We start from the raw sequence: 19,218 nt of genomic DNA, 5'->3' as shown, positions 1-19,218 counted from the left end.
AGCTGACCTTTTTCTCCTTGGTAAGTGGCCTTTTAGGATATGCCCTGAGCGCTTGAGCTCAAAGGCTATGTTATAATCTTACCTAATGTAGTTTTACATTGTGGTCTGTGGATGAGTTGATGTTGTAGGAGAGATGTTGAAGTTAAGACACCCTCAACTTGCTACACCATCTAATGGTTTCCTACAGTTATGCACAAGTGTTAGAAACATGTGAAGAAACCACAGGGTGAAGTCAGAGAGATATGGATTGTTAAATGTGGCCAGCATTAAAGTTTCATTAACCCTTTTAGAGTAAATCATATTTTAAAGTCAGCATGAATCAGATATCAGAATGCTTGATTTTAATGTGTTTTTACAGATGAGGCAAAGTGCAGGTTAGAAGTCTAGCCATTTCGCATCCACATTTTCTTACATTTTCATGGCACAAAAAAAGGGGAAAAGTCTACAGGATAAAAGAAGTCAGGTTATCGTTAAAATAAACCCATGTATTAGTGTTACTACCTAAAGTCTGTGCACGTCTTTGTCTTTTGAGTGCGATTGTCACCAAGCACGTGAACTAACAAAGTTAGTTCGACAGTAATCCTACCCCATCAGTTCAGACTACAAGAAGGAGGAGGCTGGTCTTTCTGTCCTAGTGCTTGTACTTTAAAGCTAAATGGCTGTGATTTACTGCAAAAGCTTGTTGTCTGTTAGTCTTATTCATTAAAATATTTAGATTTCACAATGTGAAGTGTAGCAGTTAAAAGTATTTTTGTGAACGAAACAGTTCTAACTAGCAAGTACTAGAGGTCTGCACAGGCCTGAACTGATGCCTGTTGATCCACAGAAAATTAGCTCTTTCTGTAATCAACACTGACCTAACTGGTGCAAAGAAGTACTCTGACACTGACATTTGTTTCTGACTAGTAAACGGCTTTATCCAGAAGAGGCTGCTGAAGACACGATGTGCCAGCCTTCCTGCTTTTGTAGCTTTATATACTATTACAAGCTCTACACCAGGGGTGCTCTATCCTGGTCCTGCACATCTACCACCCTGGAGAGTTCAGACCCAACACAGCTAGCTTCAATATTCAGATGTCCCTGAAGGCCTTTTTACCTGACTCAGGTGTGTTAGATAAGGGTTGGAGCTAAACTCTGCAGGGTGGTAGATCTCCAGGGTTGGGCACCCCTGCTATACACTGTATGTGATCGGTGTGACTTTTTCTGATTTAAAGACCAGATCATGATGTTTTACAATGAAGCTGTCTCTGAATGGAATTTTAAACAATTCCCCTTTAGTGAGCTTCCTTTACATTTAATCCATAGTGAAGAGTTAGTAAGACTGGCTTTGTATATATTCTAGAAAGTTCATGGAAGTGTGTGAAATCTAAGTAGGCATATTACTTTAAGTAAAATCAAAGTACATTAAAATCACTTATTGGAAAACAAACCTGAGCCTGATGTTGTACGTGAAAAATCTGCCTGAACTCAGCCCGAAACCTGATATTTTGTCATTCACAGTCAGACTTGGGTCTTGTAGCAGACACAATATAGCATGTTTTTCCAGTATAAATAAAGCATTTCTTGTTTTGTTGCCTTGAGCAATGTTGAACTAGAATAGCATAGGACAGTACAGAGTCTCAGTCAGTCCATATTTTTACACAGCTCCCAACACACCTGAACTAAGCAATCAAGAAGTGCACTCATGGTACAGGTATGCAAGGAAGCTGGAATATAGCAACGTTGTGGATTAGATTGAGAAACACTTAGCAAATGACTAATATTTGACACCCAATGTGTCAGTGTGTGGCACACATAGAACTGTAAGATCTATTGTCTTTAACAGAGCAGCATCACTCATGTATCTGTTGTTAGTGCTGTCAACAGCCATCCGTCCCTCGTGTAGCAGCTGACATCGTGAATTTGTTGTGTTAGACAGGATGTTTATGTGTGTGCGAGGGCACATGTTTGTGAGAGTGAGCTTTCAACAGGGAGGAAGGAATATGCTCATGGTAAAATGGAGGTGACAGGGTTACCTCCCCTGTAGGTTGGCCAGTAGGTGGGCAGGGTGTTTATCCGCCACCTGCCGCCTTCCTCTGAAGCGGCACTCTTCACCCTCCCCCTGGCTTTCCTCTGTTCATGGCGCCCCAGATGGGCACTGGGAGAAACAACAGCTGCGTGGAAATTAGTCCCAGTTATGAGCAGCTGAAGCTATAAGGCTCTTTAAAGATTAATGCAGAAGAAAGGTAGTGAGCGCTCATGGTACGCGGCATGGGTTGCCACAGCTGCCGTTTGTAGCTCTTCACCAGCAGAAGGAAGTGATGGCTAAGCTTGAGAGTAATTCTGCAGGAGAGAAAGATAAAGAGGGCAGAAAAAAAGAAAGGGGCACTTCTGTAATATTTCATAACACCAGTGGTTTCCAAACCCCACTTATTTTTTGATACCAGCTACGACTGGAGTAGTATTGTTTTAGCAAATTACTGGTATAGAAGAGTGTCAGTGTGGAATTTTTTTTTGGTCTATAACAAATTTATACTAGTACTCCAGAATTAGGAATAATTTTGTGCTGTAATGGCCTGGTACCAACACCACTGTTCATCTTTTAAGAGTTAAAATAAATGCAGTTTCAAAACAGGACAATCTGTAACAGAGGAGGCTGGTGAATAGAGGAAACGGAAGTCTGTTGTCACGTGAATAAACTTTCATGATATGCCATCTCTAGCATTGCATTTTTTTCCTTCATCTATTCTTAGACATGGCTGAATGATGTGTTATGGAGGACATTTTTCCCCTGACCAGTTGTCTCTCTGAATAAAATAATAAATTGTCCAGAGTTCTGTGATGTACACTGTTCTGCAGAGTGGACTAGTCACAGTAAATTGCTGGCTGAAAAAATAAAAGTCTTACTTCAGTTTTGTTATGCTATTGTCATATTTGGTAGTGTTAAAAGAAGGTTTTTTTTTTTTCTTTTTTGTTGATTTGGTTGGTTAAATTATTCTTTTTTTTTGGTCTAAATAGGGTCTGTTTGGTTAACAGCAAGCTAAAAGCTTCCCAGCTATAAGGCAGGATAACTGAAGTGTAGTGAGATCAATCACTCGGTTTTTAATCTTTTTGTAAAACATCCTGTATTTTGCAGTGACGTATACTGTTCCTGATCAACAATATTAAATCAATGATTGATTGATTAGCTTTGACTACATTTCAAGTGCACTGCAGCGCTTTAGTCAGCAAATTAAAACATATGCTGATTATTTTTATACTGTAACTGTGATTTACTATGATTACCTCCCCAAAGTTTGGCGTAACTAGACAAGGACACTCCATTTTATGACATATTCTGTGTTAATGAATCAAGAAGAAAGTCTTGCTTGTGTTGCTATGTGTAGATCACTTTATCCTGCTCATTTGTCTTTCAGTAAATGCTTCAGATGTGTACAATGATCCAATGGATGGAACAACCACTTGGTACTACAACTACACTGATTTAGTAAGTTCTGCCTTTTCTTTATGTGAAGAAAATTAAGGCACAACTAAAACTTCCAATCTCAACTTGCACTGCTCCCTTTTAAATATTACACCCCCCAGGTTCAATTGAAATTTGGCCCATTAATACACTTCTAGCCTTTGCCAGCACACATAGAAAATGGCTATTGTCACTATAGACTCTTTCAGCTTGTGCCCTCAGTTTGAGCTCACTGAAATGTAATGCCCAAACACAATCCCTGCCACCATATTGGTGGCTTCTCTGAAATGAATCTCAGATCCTGTGCCACTTCCATTGTGCAATGTAGGACAACGGCAGAGGCAGATTTCACTCTGCACCTCTAATATTTGCCCTATGGGTATGATGATATCATAATATCTTTCAGTGTCTTGTGTAGTGTCTTGGGTAGCATGTAGGCTGTCTTTCTACATCTCCTAAGTACAGAACTTTGAGTGGTTTGTCAAGCTAGTCTTAGATAGGGCAGTAATTGAGAATTCATCCTTAAATGTCCTGTTTTAAGCTCAAAGCTAATTTTAATCTGTGTTCACAAAGCCATAAACCTCCCAAAGAAAAGCACACATTAACTTAGTTTGTTAGAGTAGGGTTTTCTTGTTTTGACCAGGGTGTCTCTTTTCCATCCATTAGCCACTAAATGCTACCTGGTCCTCACTGTCAAAGAAGGAATGTCTGAAGTATGGTGGCGAGTTGGTGGGCAAGGCCTGCGACTTTGTGCCCGACATCACCCTCATGTCCTTCATTCTGTTTTTTGGCACCTACACCTGCTCAATGTGTCTGAAAAAGTTCAAGACAAGCCCTTTCTTCCCAACCACGGTAAGCAGCCATACAGCTCTGTTTGGTGGCCCTTGGTATACCAGCAGTGTGGAAAAAAATTCCCTTTGGCAGCCCATAACTTTAATCTATTCACAAAAGCTATGGATTAAAGGGGGCAGCGTCCTGACTGTTTGCTCTGATCCTATCATAACATCATGTAGTCATTTGGTTGTTTATACTTACAGTTCTTTCTGTCTGTAGGTGAGGAAACTCATCAGTGACTTTGCCATTATCTTGGCAATCCTGATTTTCTGCTGTGTCGATGCTTTGGTGGGTGTTGACACGCCCAAGCTCATTGTGCCAAGTGAATTTAAGGTGAGCTTCAAATCTTTTCTCAAGTCAAGCATAGTAATGGAAAATATTCCATTGACTCTTAAATGTATTTTGCCAACCTCTGTATTTCAGAGTGTTAAAACATTGTCAAAACATTTTATTGACACAAACTACAAATATAAATAAATATAAAAATATATTTCACATTTACTTTTAACTTATTTGAAAAAGAAATTATAAAGTAGATGGACTGAAATGAGGTCACAGGTTGCTAGTGACTAGAAATATGCATTTAGGAGTTAAAAGAAATTCCTTTTAAATGTTTACTTGCTATGAATGCTATTGTTTTAGCAAACTTTAATAGAGCCTTTTATTTCTTTCTCGTCACCCAAACATCTCTCCTCTCTCCTGGTCTGCAGCCAACAAGCCCTCTCCGTGGCTGGTTCGTGACACCGTTTGGGGGGAACCCCTGGTGGGTTTATCTGGCATCAGCTCTGCCCGCCCTGCTGGTCACCATCCTGCTTTTCATGGACCAGCAGATCACCGCTGTGATTGTCAACCGCAAGGAGCACAAGCTGAAGGTAGAGAAAGCATGGTTGAGTGTCGAGCTTCCGGGGCTGGATGGTTTAACACGCTCACTTTTAGCCTGCAAGGAGCTCAGGAGAAACCCATGGTGCTGTGAGCAACCACGGCCAGGCACACGCTCTGTGCCAATACTGCCATATTTATAGATCACTTGTGAATGGAATGTTATTTTTTCACTCCTCCTTTGTTTCTAGGAAGTGAGTAAGGACTCGGATGCAAAAAATAGCTTCATTCTAGCAGGTCTTTTGAGTCATATATGATGGTGAGTGCGGAAAATTTGGATGAAAATAGATCAGAAATATAAATTGGTCCCTTCTTGATTTAGATCAAAAGCTCTGAGGCAAACTTTCCATTGTGAGAGCACCACTTGCAGTCTTTGAATTGATTTGTAGTAAATACGCCAAGCATATGACATGATACCACAAATCATAAGCAGAGTTGTGTTATGAAGAATTTTCCTCCATTCAGGCCAACCTCACACTGCTTATTCAGCAGTCTCATCAACTGACCTCTTTGTTGCTACCAATGTGAACAGATTTTGAGGAGCACAACAAGGAAGCGATTGTGAAGCAGCCGAAAACAATCCTTTCATTTCCCTTTTGGGGAATGTAACATGATACTTGCCTCATAACACTGAGTCCTCCTCCATCCAATACCTCAAAGCCTTGCTGCTAAGAAAGAGCTGTTTTATTGTTATTGTATGAGTCCTGTGGATGTGAATCAGGTTACACCACTACAGCCTTGGATCTGGATTGTCTTTTTTCTTTTAATGCATTAGAAGTTTTTCATGGTTGTTTAACATTTCTCTTTTATTCTAATGAATGGCTGGCTTAGCCCAGTATTTCTCTGCCTGTTTAATAAAATAACACAAGTAAAGCCACAAGCTGTTAACTTAAAGCCTTTGATGGCACAGTCACCAGTGTTTTGTTACATGTCTTTCAGAACCAGCAAACCAAACACATAGTTTACCCCTCTAACTACCTCTAGCTGTAACTCCCTCTGTCTCTCTGGTTCATATTTTATAGAAAGGTGCGGGCTACCATCTAGATCTGTTCTGGGTGGCTGTACTGATCGCTTTGTGCTCCTTCATGGGCCTACCCTGGTACGTCGCTGCTACTGTTATTTCTATCGCCCACATAGACAGCTTGAAGATGGAAACAGAGACGTCAGCTCCTGGGGAGCAGCCAAAATTTTTGGGGGTCAGGTAAGTTTCACCGATAAAGCATTTTCATTCATGACATTTGGAAACACAGATTGTTATATCGTGGTTGTCCTGTGCCTGATTATGGTGTCGTTGCACTGTCTGAGTGGAAAAATAGATGCTTATATCATAGGTAAATATGGATTCAATTCAAATCACATATACAGTGTACCATACAATGTGTATTGTCTGTGCAAACAAAGCTATGAATGTTTTGTGTCAGTCTAATGGCGGCCTCCGCCCTCTATGTGTGGAGCCGATAAAGTGGTGATCTTGTTTGCCGCTGCACTGTGGAGTTCAGCACAGTGGGGCACTTGTGTTTAAAAGGCTGCTTATTTAGTTAGGCTTCAGGGAGGCTGCATTTATGCAGCTGTAAGCTGCACAAATATAAATACTGTTAGCAGCCTCAGACTTGAAGAAAATACAACTTAGAGCCTTTAAAATATGCATTACAAGAAATACTTCAGTAGCTTTCAATGATAATTTATTTACTTCTGCTTTAGCAGTACAGACACTGTTTTTTAGATTAACCAATATTTTTTGCAATGTATCATAATTCTTTTTTTTTTTACAGGGAGCAGAGAGTGACTGGTGTCTGTGTGTTCCTTCTCACTGGCCTGTCTGTCTTTATGTCTCCCATTCTCAAGGTAATGCAGACGTTTTCACTACAAAGTAGGCCTGTGTAATCGAGTATCGATGATGATTGACAAGTAACTCAGTAATGATGCCTTCAAAACGACAATTGCAGTGTGAAGTGAGAGAGAGAATTGACTGAGAACTAGAGAAGACTAATTTAATATTAAACAGCATGCTAAATAATACTTTAGTGTAATATATGTTTCTCTTTTAGTATTGGATTAAACAATTGACTATTATAGGGCATTAATAAGCTGTTTGCAGTATACCATCTGATGAAAATTCCAAGTATTTCCCATACAACTTAAGTGTCCTAAATGTCTCAGATGAGTTACAAAATTATGAAAATATAATTTTTCATGTTGTTCCTCAGGCATCTGTAGTTGCATCTCCACTATAACAATGGAAAACATCTTTTTTCATATAGAAAGCTCACGGATGTGAATTTGGAACTCACTCTCTCACATGGCCTCATTTATCAGTCTAAAGTTTCTCCATAAGGGGGAGCTATTAGAACAGAAGTTGCATTTATGTGTGTCATTTAAGAAAAAAAAGAGCCAGGAACCCCTACCAGCACGAGCTCAGAACTGCACACAATCTTCGGTCACAACTTTCAAAACGAGATGTGAAACAGTTTAACAAAAGACGTTGAGTTACTCAATATAATATTATTATCTGACATGCTGTAATGTGCGTCTGTAATGTGTTGTTCTCTGCAGTTTATTCCCATGCCTGTCCTCTATGGAGTCTTCCTCTACATGGGGGTTGCCTCACTCAATGGAGTCCAGGTGAGTCAGTCACACATCAGGCCCTGAGCTACAGCCACATTTTCCTGACCTCCATATTAAGGGTTGACTCGTGTTTTTCAGGGCCAATACTGATACTCAGTATCAGTAGACAAGGAGACCAATAGCTGATAAATTTGGTTTGAATAGTGTGATTAAAATTATAGTCACACAATTCCCACAAAAAATAAACATTAACATGATGTTTAAAGAAATACTAAAACTAAATCTTTGAACATTATAAAAATAAATTATATAGAGCATCCAGACAGTACATTTGGGAATGACAAGGAGAAAGTGTAATGATACATTTTAAAATAAATTGTAATAGCTAAAAATAAAAGTAATACAAATGAAAAACATGCAATGAAATAAATAACTCCCCAAAAACAAGCACACAAACAAACTGAAGATCACATGAGTTTTAACTAAAGCTGTAAAGTGTACTAAGCACCTGGATTTAGCTTGCATCAAAGTTATAACAAACACACAGGCTGTTGTTCTTCAGATAGTCTAAAGACACAAATATAGAAAATTGCTTTGACGGTAGAGTGCAGCCAAATTAGGACAAAACAAAGCTTGAGTCTGCACACTATTTTCTCTTATGAACAATAAATTTATTCTTATCTAATAATCGTTTTAGGCACTTTACGAGCTTCGTATATGAATCCGATTTGACTCTGAAATCTACCAGTGAATCTGTGAGTGTGAGAGTGAGGGACTGAAGTTATGTTACTGAGTGAGTTGTGCTTTTTGCCAAACAGCAATGCAGTCCAACTTCAGCATGTTTTTATCCCTCCACTCAGATTCATGCACAGCTGTTTGTAGATACACATGCAGCCCTTTAACCAAGTCTCACAAACACAGAGGCACTGAAAAGGAAAGTTTGATTGATTTCACTCAGTCCATAGCACTGTGGGCAGAATACTGAGACAGGCTACTGAAGCTTTGATTGGTTGTATTTGAAACATCATACTGATTTTGGGCAATCCAGTGAGGCTGTGGGTGGAACATTGAGCCAGAAGAATTTCTGCTCATCATGGTTCCATTACAGATCTGCATGCGTCACATAAATGCTTTTTATCAGCAAGACAAGTTAAAATGCTGATACTGATTAACAGACAAATCATACATATTGACACCTAATCAGTGTTCCTGCCTGCTGTGCAAGTGCTTCCCCTAATGCTGTATGCTACTCTTTCAGTTCATGGACCGATTGCAGCTGCTCCTCATGCCTGCCAAGCACCAGCCCGACCTGATATACCTGCGACACGTGCCGCTGCGCAAGGTCCACCTGTTCACTTTCGTCCAGATGCTGTGCCTGGCCCTGCTCTGGATTCTCAAGTCCACTGTGGCTGCCATTGTCTTCCCAGTCATGGTGAGTTCACTGTGTCCAGCTTCTGCTGTCTGGGCTAGGATGGCAGTAATCTTTGAGATTGATTTTCTGGACACAGATTAAGCCCAATCCTTGATTATAATGGTTTATAAAAGTTAAATTTGTTTTGTTGATGTAATTGTCTTACTAGAATGTAGAATTTGAAGCCAGTAGAGTTGTTTATTTTGGGTACTGTGGTGATATGTTGAAAACAGTGGAAGCTGCTAAACTGCTCTACAGTCTTTTAGGCATGTGTAAATTCCTTTAATCCCTTTCAAGAAGACTGAAAAGACTGGATAGTCCAGTACGCTCAGTGTTCCTTCTTCTTTACTATTTATCGATGAAAAGAAACATAAACATAGAAAGGACAGTCTTTTACATTGTAGCACATAATAACCTACAACCCTCTCCTCTAAGTGTGGATCTAATGCTGTAGTGATACATGTCTTTTTCCATGATTTTGCAGATCCTGGCTTTGGTTGCTGTGCGGAAGGCCATGGACTACGTCTTTTCTCAGCATGACCTCAGCTTCCTGGATGATGTCATCCCAGAGAAAGACAAGAAGAAGAAGGAAGATGAGAAGAAAAAGAAGAAGAAGAAAAGAGGGAGCTTAGATAGTGATGTGGATGATGTAAGTACCCCAAACACACACATTATTATAAACACAATTATACAGCTTAAAACGCTCACAATTAATATTACTACGATTGTTAGTGTTTATGAACACATAATTCTCAATCATTTTGAAGCCATATTAAATAGAGCAATTATATTGGCCATGCAACTCTGAATGTTCATTTGTTCTACACTACATTTAGTTGGATGTAAGAATTATATTATTTCAGGAAGATACAGTGTAGTGCAGAAACGTTCTCTAGGTCATGTCAGTGGACTTTTCTGTCTCTCCTGGTTTAGTGGCTCTTGTCACAGCTCCTGAGAAAAACACCAGGCACTAGGGGATACTGCATTAGCCAGCACAACTGTCACTTTCCATTAGGCTTCCTATTAAAAACCCACTACTGCATCATTTCCCTCTCCGATTCACCCATGACTCAGGATCTCTGGGGACAGGTTTCCTTATCATAGTGGCCATGCCGAGTCACTTTTTTAGTGTACTTGTGATATTATTCAGTTTGAAGGTTGTTTTATGTTGTCTTTCATGACACGAAATGAACAAGCAAATAAGGTATTTCTGAACAAGATCACAGCCTAAAGGGCATCATTTATATCTGTACTGTACATCATATTTGTAAACTACGCATACAGAAAGTGATATCAGCAGAAGTAATGATTTTATATGGCAATATATATTATATTATTTAATTATGGGATTACTGTAAGAATATTTAAATTTAATTATTCAACAGATAATTTTGTGTGAAGAAAGTAAAATGATTTGTTGGTGCAATTTCACTTGACAGGATTACTTACAATAAGTAACATTTCTAGAAATAGGTTAAATTAATCTAATAATGTTCCAGTAATCTTATAATGAGAAATGTTACTGTTGCCAGTTGTCTTTTCACAGCAGATTAGTGACACTTCAAAACTAAAATCATTTGGTTATTCAGCTAAATGCTATTTGTATGATTCAAACTCGATGTTGTGTGGATCCATAGCAGCCTGCAGGTATGAAGCAGCATTATGCCTGCATAAGGTCTCCCCACCTTAAGTATTGAAAGAACACTTCTCCCTTTCTGCAGTCTGACTACCAGTCCAACGAGAACGTCCCCAGCATTAAAATCCCCCTGGACATGATGGAGCAGGAACCCTTTTTAGGGGATAAGGCCTCTGACAGTGAGTAGAAGTAGAGCCGTTCCACTCTGCTCTCAGGCCCCCCGCGGGGTCCCAGAAGCCAGCCTGCGGCCTTTTTAACCTTCTGGCATGCCTTTCTGTTCTTCTGTGTCTTCTTCTTGCAGTGCCTGATATTACTAACGTCTTCTCTCTGATCATAGATTCAATTTGCTCTCAGCATGAGCTGAAACATCTTAATAACTTATGTTTCTCTTGGATCTAACCTTTCTTTCTCTCTTTGATTGTGTTTAATTTGCATGAATTTCTTTGAGATTCTAATCATTGAGCATGCATTCATATTGAATTTGTCTTGTAGTCCAAAACAACATTTGCTTCATTTTGCATCATTTGCCTAGCCGATGCATTGCTGGACTGCAAATAAATGGAAAGATCTCTTTGTGGTCTAGTAGTGTTGTTGTGCACGACCTCGGCCAGGCGGATTCATGTTGACATGCATGGAACGTTGGAAAGTTTTTCTTTGCTAAATGGACCTTACTGTTGACACTATTAGAGTGTGCATAAGCTGGAGTTTAGCTGCTCATTCCAGAAATAGTCTGTGCATGAAGAATACCATTCAAAAGTTTTTTTTCATTTTTTTCTTTTTTTTCAAGGTATTTTTAGATGCCATTTGATATTTGAAGTACTTTCGGGAACAACAAGAAGTCTGTTCACAGTTATTTTGTGAAATTGTGGATCATTTTATTTTAACTATTTATTCTAAATGCTATCTCAGTCATAAACAGCTTTCTCAGTCACTTTCTACAGAAAACATCTACAGCTCGGTTCATCATTATGGACACATCTAAAAAAAATTTTTTTACAGCTTCCTAGCTTTGTGTATCTGCAGCCGTCTTGCTTGCTTATTATTGAAAGCATTCCAAGCTTTTGAATGGTATTGCATGTGTATCTGGAACAGCGGGGGTATTGGGGCGGGCAGTATATCAATATGTTATCGTTATTGTGATAAATTCCATCATGGTACACTTTTCTAAGTATATCATGGATATCATCAGTACTTAAAGAATACTGATCAGCTGCATGTTACATTACAAATAGAGCATAATTCATTTGTTTAATTGAATTTAGTGCAGTATAATGCAGTGCAGTGTGTGAAATATTAAATAAAAATCATAGTTTTTGATAATTCTTAAATGTGTCTGTGCTAAATGATCAGACCTTAGAAGAATATGTAATGTGTATCATGAAAATATGTCTTTTAGTACTGTGATATAAACCTCTGTCACCCCAAGAATGCATGTTGTGTGGTGCAGACATATACTAACTACCTCCCTTTCCAATTTTCCTTTGTAGGAGAAAAGACCCCTTCATTTCTTGAACGATATACATCATGTTGAGACACTGCGCTACTACCAGGACAGTCCGATGTCAAGGTGAGTCAGAAGATGTTAGTGGTCAGTGAGGAGTGGGGAGATTAATTTGAGTGTGGTATATTTAAATGTGTGGGAGTGTATCTGTGTGTGTATGTGTGTGTGTGCTCATCATGTGGCTTTAGCAGTAGTGAGTCATGACAAGAGGGCTTCCGGATGACCTGATATAGGTGGGGAGGGAGGGAGGTTGTTGTGGATGAGGAGCAGAGGATTCTGGATGGGTTAAGCAGTGCCTTGGAAGAGCCCAGATTAGTGGCAGCGAGGGTCACACAAACACAGATACAGTCTGGACAAACATTGCTGAGTAGTTTACTGTTTTTTTTCTGTTTTCCTGGCATGTTATCCACATGGTCAGATATCTATGACTTCTCTCCAACAATGTACTGTGGTCTATACTAAATATGGATACAGACTTTAGCGTGCTGTAGGCTGCAGTGGCAGTGATCCAGTAAGCTGAGGCTGGTGGTGATAAAGATGAGCTTTAAATTGATTACAGTGTGGATTTGTCTGATAATTACAGATAAATGCTTTATCTACTGCTATGCCTTGAATGAATCCACAAAAGCAGATTTAGCTGTAGGTTAGTTAGGATATTAGCAAAATTATAACAACCATGCTGCTCAGTGCGCAGCGTTCATGCTGCTTCAGGTTTTTATTCGAGTGGTCTTGCATATAGCACTCTGTTTTTCCCATTAACAGTATTATCATCAGAGTAATTAATCGAATACAGTGTCTGGTGGGTGAAGCAAATCTGCCTGTCAAATGGAAATATTTAGCTGCAGAAAAATGAAAAGAAAACTGGGTGGATTTAAGGATAAATTGTAAACATGATGGGCCATATGAAGCAGTCTGGTAGTTTGAGACCTCTGCTCTGGTTCTTATCAGTGGTCAGTTTCTGACCACAGAGCCACTCCTGGCTGGATATTTTTGGGCAGTGGACAGGCATTAGTCATAAACATACAATGTTTATGGTAAAAGGACAGTTAGTATAAGTACAATGTAGGTGTTTCTAATGAAGTGCAGGTGTGATTTTTGTGTAATTAATTAAAACAACTAATTAAATCAGCATATTAAGTTTCTTATTTACTGTTCTGTTTTTTCCTCTTAGTCCAGAGAGACTGCCGTTAAACGTGCCTCAGATTAGAATAGACATGGACCCAGATGACGACAACGACGGCTACTTCTGGAGGACTCGAGGGTCCGAGACATCAATATAGCCCCTCCCCCATCCGCACATTCAGCCAATCAGCGCCCTACAGGATGACCGATCATTGTGTGCAGTTAGTCAACATCCACATCAAGGTCAAGTGGAAAGCCGTCCGGTCAAGGAATATTTTAAGGGAACTTGAAAAGATTTTCATGGATGCTTTCTGTGACCACGTCAAGGAGCGTAATGTCTGAACTCTCATCTAAAGTCATCATGGATGCCATTTTAATTATTTTCTTCATTTCATGCAAGAAATCTTACTCACTGCTCGTCCACCACTTACTTCTTAAGAACGCTGGCTGACCATCATCATTCCTTACTACTATGCAATTTGTCTGCTCGCTGTTCCTCTGATCAACACAAAATGCTGTAGTTGTTTTTTTTTACCACGTGTGGGGAGGAGACCCAGCCGCCCCCTTCCCATCACATCTCTTCTCTTTCTCACCTGATATTTCCTTCCTCCTTTTTTATATAAGGAATTACTGTAATTGCATTTTCCTGTAGCAGGAAAATAATATTTTGATATTTTTTGGTTTTGTTTTGTAGCTCTACCTCTTATTTTAGATGACGGGCATTCTGTAAAAAATAGAAAAAGAAAAAAGGTGTTGATTTTTTATTGCTCAGCATGGAATTTTAATGTTAATATCCTGTCTGTCAGTTTAGTGTACCTCCTGAACAAAGCATTGAAGATTAAAATGTGTTATTAAAATGGAGAACAATATTTGCGATAATATATAATATATTGTTATACATGGCTGTTCTTAACCTTTTAGTGATATTTAATGGTATTGATCCTGCTTAGCTTTACAATCTTACATTAATGCAGTATTATAGTATTTTTTCATCCCCTCCCAATTGAAAATCATTGTGCAAGTCCTGATTATTGTTTTAATAACTAAAGATCCATTTTTTAAAATATTATTTTGCACTATGGTTGCATTGATTTACTTAAAAGATATGTACATGCTGTAGATTTCTGCAACCACGTCTGGTTATCACTGCCCTTAATATTGTCCTGCATTTTCCTATTAGATCTGTTTATCCTGCACAAATGACCTACCTAAGTGACTTAACTATGAACTGCAATAATAGGCCTCCATGAAACGAGTTAAGTAGATCACTGCTGTTATTCCAAGTAATTCAAACCAATCTTTTTCCATTGTGTGCATTATTTGAGCGATATCTAGTTGTCATCAAATGTCATATTGCTTCGTAAGTTGCTTGTAAACTTTAATGACTTGGGCAGTCGTAGAATGGCACTTGTATTTCTATTGGCATATCATAAAACACCAACAAATGTGACGCAAGCACTGCAGCCCACACTGGTTGCAGACATGGAGAAATGGTTGCAATGTCCAGAATGAGGTTTGCATGTCCTACTCATGACCTGTGTGAGTGACCCAACGGCCTTCTTCCTCTCTGTCTACATCCCATGTAGGTTTTTTTTTGTACTAGTAATTTTTTCTTTTCTGAAAAAAATAAAAAAAATCATCAGTTCTGTACAAATGACACTATACCGAATTTTTCAAAGTTGACTTCTTTTAACACTGTATATGAATGAATTTTTAACTTATATTTTTTGGATGCTGTGTAGAGGAATGAGGAATACTGAAGAATGTGTTGGAGGCATGTTGGGGAAAATTGTAGATCATTTAAACAAATGAAGCTTATAATAATTGTAAGGTGTTTTAAAGCTGTTAACATTTTAAAACCACAATTTTGTGACTTTTTAGAACACACAGCAGAAGTGATTATTTTAGAATTTATATTTTTCAAAAGAAATAATATTATAAAATAAAAGAATTTATTAAATTCTGTCTGTATTTTTTGTCTTTTTTCATCTTTAAAGGGTTTCCATAGTTTCAAATGAGCCAATGATTTTTTTGTTTGTTTGTTTGGAAGCAGTGATCACTATTGTTATTATAATACAATAATAATAGTAATGCAATATAATTACAGTTATAACTAGAAAAGTGCATTTCCTGAAGGAAATGTGGAATGGTTATGCATCGGTTACTATGGATGTCATTAGGAGGAATGGGGATGAAAAAACTACACATAGAGGAGTGTGGGTCAGTAAGGCGGTGGATTAGAGCTTGGAGACCTGATCTGAATGAGTACATGTACCTTGGTGGCTGTTGAGAAAAAGACAGATTAGGGCTTTGTTGTGAAAGAAAATGAATGGGAAGCTATGGGAGGAATGAGGGATGAAAAAAGCGACATGTAGAGGAGTGCGGGTCAGTGTGGCTGTGGATTAGAGCTTGGGAATGTGCCCATGCATTTCAGTGTCTGTTGCACAATGGAAAAAGCAGGGCTATGGTTTGGCCAAAAATAAATGGGACACTAAGGGAGGAATGAGGGATGAAAAAATCAGAAACAGAGGAGTGCGGGTCAGTGCGGCTGTGGATTAGAGTTTGGGGATCTGCCCTGAATGAGCACTTAAATTCTGGTGGCTCTTGGGCAAAGTAAATAATAGGGCTTGAGTTTGGGCGAAAATCAATAGGACTATGGGAGGAACGAGGGATGAAAAAATGACAAATAGAGGAGTGCGGGTCAGTATGGCTATGGAATAGAGCTTGGGGTTGTGCCCTGAGTGAGTACATGCATTTCGGTGGCTGTTGGGCAAAGAAGTAATAGAGCTGGGGTGGTGGCGAAAATGAATGAGACTCAGTGAGAGGAACGAGGGATGATAAAACAACAGAAAGAGGAGTGCAGGTCAGGATGACTTTGGATTGGAGCTTGGGGATGTGCCCTGAGTGAGTACATGTAGTTTGTTCGCAGTCGGGTGAAGAAGCAATGGAGTTTGAGTGGTGTTGTAAATGAATGGGACTCTAAGGGCGGAACGAGGGATGAAAAAACGACAACTAGAGGAGTGTGGGTCAGTATGGCCGTGGATAAGAGTTTGGAGCGGTGCCCTGAGTGAGTACTTGCATTTCGGTGGCTGTCGGGCAAAGAAGTAATAGAGTTTGAGTGGTGTTAAAAATGAATGGGACTCTAAGGGCGGAACGAGGGATGAAAAAACGACAACTAGAGGAGTGCGGGTCAGTATGGCCGTGGATAAGAGTTTGGAGCGGTGCCCTGAATGAGTACATGCGTTTTGGTGACTGTCGGGCGAAGAAGTAATAGAGTTTGAGTGGTGGCGAAAATGAATGGGACTCAATGAGAGGAACGAGGGATGAAAAAATGACACAAAGAGGAGTGCGGGTCAGTATGGCGGTGGATTAGTTCTTGTGCTAGCTAAGTGCAATTCCACCTTAAAAGCAGTTCCACCTTAAAAAATCATTATGTGTGCTGACACTGCTGAGCATTAGGCTGTGAGCATGTGAGACATTGGGCTCTGTGCGTGAGTTTGTATGGGTGTGTGAGTTAAGGGCCCATTGTGACATCACGTGTGGCATGCTGCCAACAGTCCACTCAATGTAAGTCTATGGGAGAGATGAAGGATGGAATAAAACTACAAACGGATGAGTGCGGGTCAGAACGACAGTGAATTCATGCTTGGGGGTCCACCCTGAGATAGTGTATGAAAAACTGTGTCGATCGGGCAAGCAGAAGTACCTTAGATTGGCATGCAAATGTTCACCCCATTCATTCTCTATGGGAAAAAATTCCGCAAAATTCCCTTACTAAAGCAAGGCGCAACCATAATAATGCAATAAAGTGATTACTGTATTCTACTGTAATGTTATATTTTAAGTGGCACACATATGAGAGGTGGCAGATAGCCCTGTGCATCTTAAATGACCTAGTTATGACTATATTTACATATCATTGCTGCCCAAAAAAAAGTATCTCCATTTTTTTCTGATTTTTAGTTTTATTTCATGATGAATGAACCAGTTGAAATGCTCCAAGGTTGCTTTAAATAAAATCTCTTCACATTAACTTGCAAATGATGAAATTAAAGAACATTTTGCCCTCTTCTGTAAAGTTACCATCTTGGAGATACTTATTTTTCTTCGGACAGCAACGACATGTATATGACAGTTTATGATACTGTGATGAGACTAAATAGTTGATTGCTGTATGTACAGCATAGTACAGAGCTAAATTGGTTTTGGGGTGGATTAGTTTAGTGGTAGTAGGATGCAAGTCAGCACCCTAAAGAGGAGAAGTCTGAATGGTTTTCACTGTTATGCCAGATCATACTTGAGTGGTTTATTTGTCTAAGAATTGAGAATCAAAGCTACATTTATATACACATGAAAACAAAGCAAGCTTTAGAAATCAGGATCTTCCATTGCCCAAAGAAAACCTCACTGATTATAGACAACACATCTACGCCATCTAGCGTTCAAATGTCAGTATTGCAAAAATGTACAGTACTGTGCAAAAGTCTGGCACCTGAGCACATCGTTTAAAACCATTTATCTCAGAAATGCATGGTTAAAATCCTTTTATATCATTAGAAAATATGCATATAAATACAAACACATATTTCTGAAATAGTTGATATTTTGTGTTGTTTGAAGAACAAAGTTTGGTTCCAGATTTCTCCTGGACGTCCAGCCACTGCTTAAATTTGTTAAATTCCATCACCAGCACAGTCAATTTAAAGTAATGATATACTGATTAGCCAAAACAAATGTTGGATGGTAACCACAAGTAATACTGGAGAGGTTTGGAAACCAATAAAAATGTTTTTTGTATTTATTGTCAGACCAGTGTTTTTCAGAACAAACAAATGCTTACAGCCCAGATAATTAGCTTTTTAAAACTTATTTTCTCAAGTGCCTTAACTTTTGCCTTAACAGTTCTGTCTCTGTAGGACAGGTGGAATTTAAGAGCTGTGAATAAATTTTAATCTGTTACAACTTAGAATTCCAATAAAATAATGAAAGGTTGATAGAGTGGCCCACCAAAATTTCCAATTCAACTCAAACCAGTTTTATATTTGAACTTAATGCATTCCAACATATTGGTCTTTGTTTAAATGGGAATTTCAACAAATCTTTTTTTTTGATTTGCATCATTAAATCATTAAGATGTAAACCAAGTTATTCAGAGTGGTCTGATGTGAAATCCCCTTTCTAGAGAAACTTGCCGAGACAGAGTTGTTCACAGTGGTGCTGATGAGAACCAGAAATCTAGAGAATTTAATGCCTCTAAAAGGTCACTTACAGAGTTATTACATGAAATGGTTATAAATATGCTCCCCAAGGCTTAGACATTGTTTTACGAACGTTTTGAGATGAGCTTTTGACCTAAATCTTTTTTTTTTAATCCTTTGTGGTGGAAAGGTACATGCAGGGTGTTGTAAGGCAAAATAGTACCAAAGAAACCTATGAAATTCAGGAGACACATGTAGGTTCATGGGTCATTTTGAAGAGTGAATGAAATGGCTATATTTGTGTTGCCAAAATTGCAATCTCTTGTTCCGATCAGCACAACTGTAAAGAAATAGGAGTCTCTGAATTACTTTATTTACATCTCAACTGAGATTACACATAAGAATCAGTGAAATTACCTCATTATTACCAATAATGAATGAAACCATGTAGGTATCAGCTGGTATAATGAAAAGTAAATCCTACCTTGTTTTATTCTTTGTTAACCTTTTTTGTCACTAGCTGTAATGACTGATTCAGGCCTTGAAATTTTGAAATCTTTGAACCACTTTAAAGCTGCACTTTGTAAGTTTGGCAATTTTGGGGAATTGGCGACCTCTCTGGTAGAAATA

General features: G+C 38.8%; 1 protein-coding gene across 3 annotated transcripts in view; it reads left to right on the top strand.

Moving 5' to 3' along the window:
- Window positions 1–14,040, top strand: part of slc4a4a (solute carrier family 4 member 4a) — a 56,109-nt gene extending 42,069 nt beyond the window's left edge. For 2 of the 3 annotated variants that reach the window (XM_036598962.1, XM_036598961.1), the window contains exons 16-27: window positions 3,396–3,466; window positions 4,109–4,294; window positions 4,496–4,609; window positions 4,987–5,148; window positions 6,178–6,356; window positions 6,928–7,000; window positions 7,709–7,777; window positions 8,979–9,152; window positions 9,616–9,780; window positions 10,853–10,946; window positions 12,255–12,334; window positions 13,440–14,040. In XM_036598962.1, the coding sequence (XP_036454855.1) occupies window positions 3,396–3,466; window positions 4,109–4,294; window positions 4,496–4,609; window positions 4,987–5,148; window positions 6,178–6,356; window positions 6,928–7,000; window positions 7,709–7,777; window positions 8,979–9,152; window positions 9,616–9,780; window positions 10,853–10,946; window positions 12,255–12,298 (1,331 nt within the window). In that variant the 3' untranslated portion in view covers window positions 12,299–12,334; window positions 13,440–14,040. The remainder of the gene's footprint in view (window positions 1–3,395; window positions 3,467–4,108; window positions 4,295–4,495; window positions 4,610–4,986; window positions 5,149–6,177; window positions 6,357–6,927; window positions 7,001–7,708; window positions 7,778–8,978; window positions 9,153–9,615; window positions 9,781–10,852; window positions 10,947–12,254; window positions 12,335–13,439) is intronic. The other variant, XM_036598964.1, reaches the window with a different exon arrangement.
- The last annotated feature ends 5,178 nt before the right edge of the window (window positions 14,041–19,218 follow it).

This window comes from Colossoma macropomum, unplaced genomic scaffold (genome assembly GCF_904425465.1).
Source record: "Colossoma macropomum unplaced genomic scaffold, Colossoma_macropomum, whole genome shotgun sequence".
NCBI classification, from domain to species: domain Eukaryota; kingdom Metazoa; phylum Chordata; class Actinopteri; order Characiformes; family Serrasalmidae; genus Colossoma; species Colossoma macropomum.
Note: the sequence above shows the minus strand (reverse complement) of the source record. Positions and strands in the feature narration are given on the sequence as shown.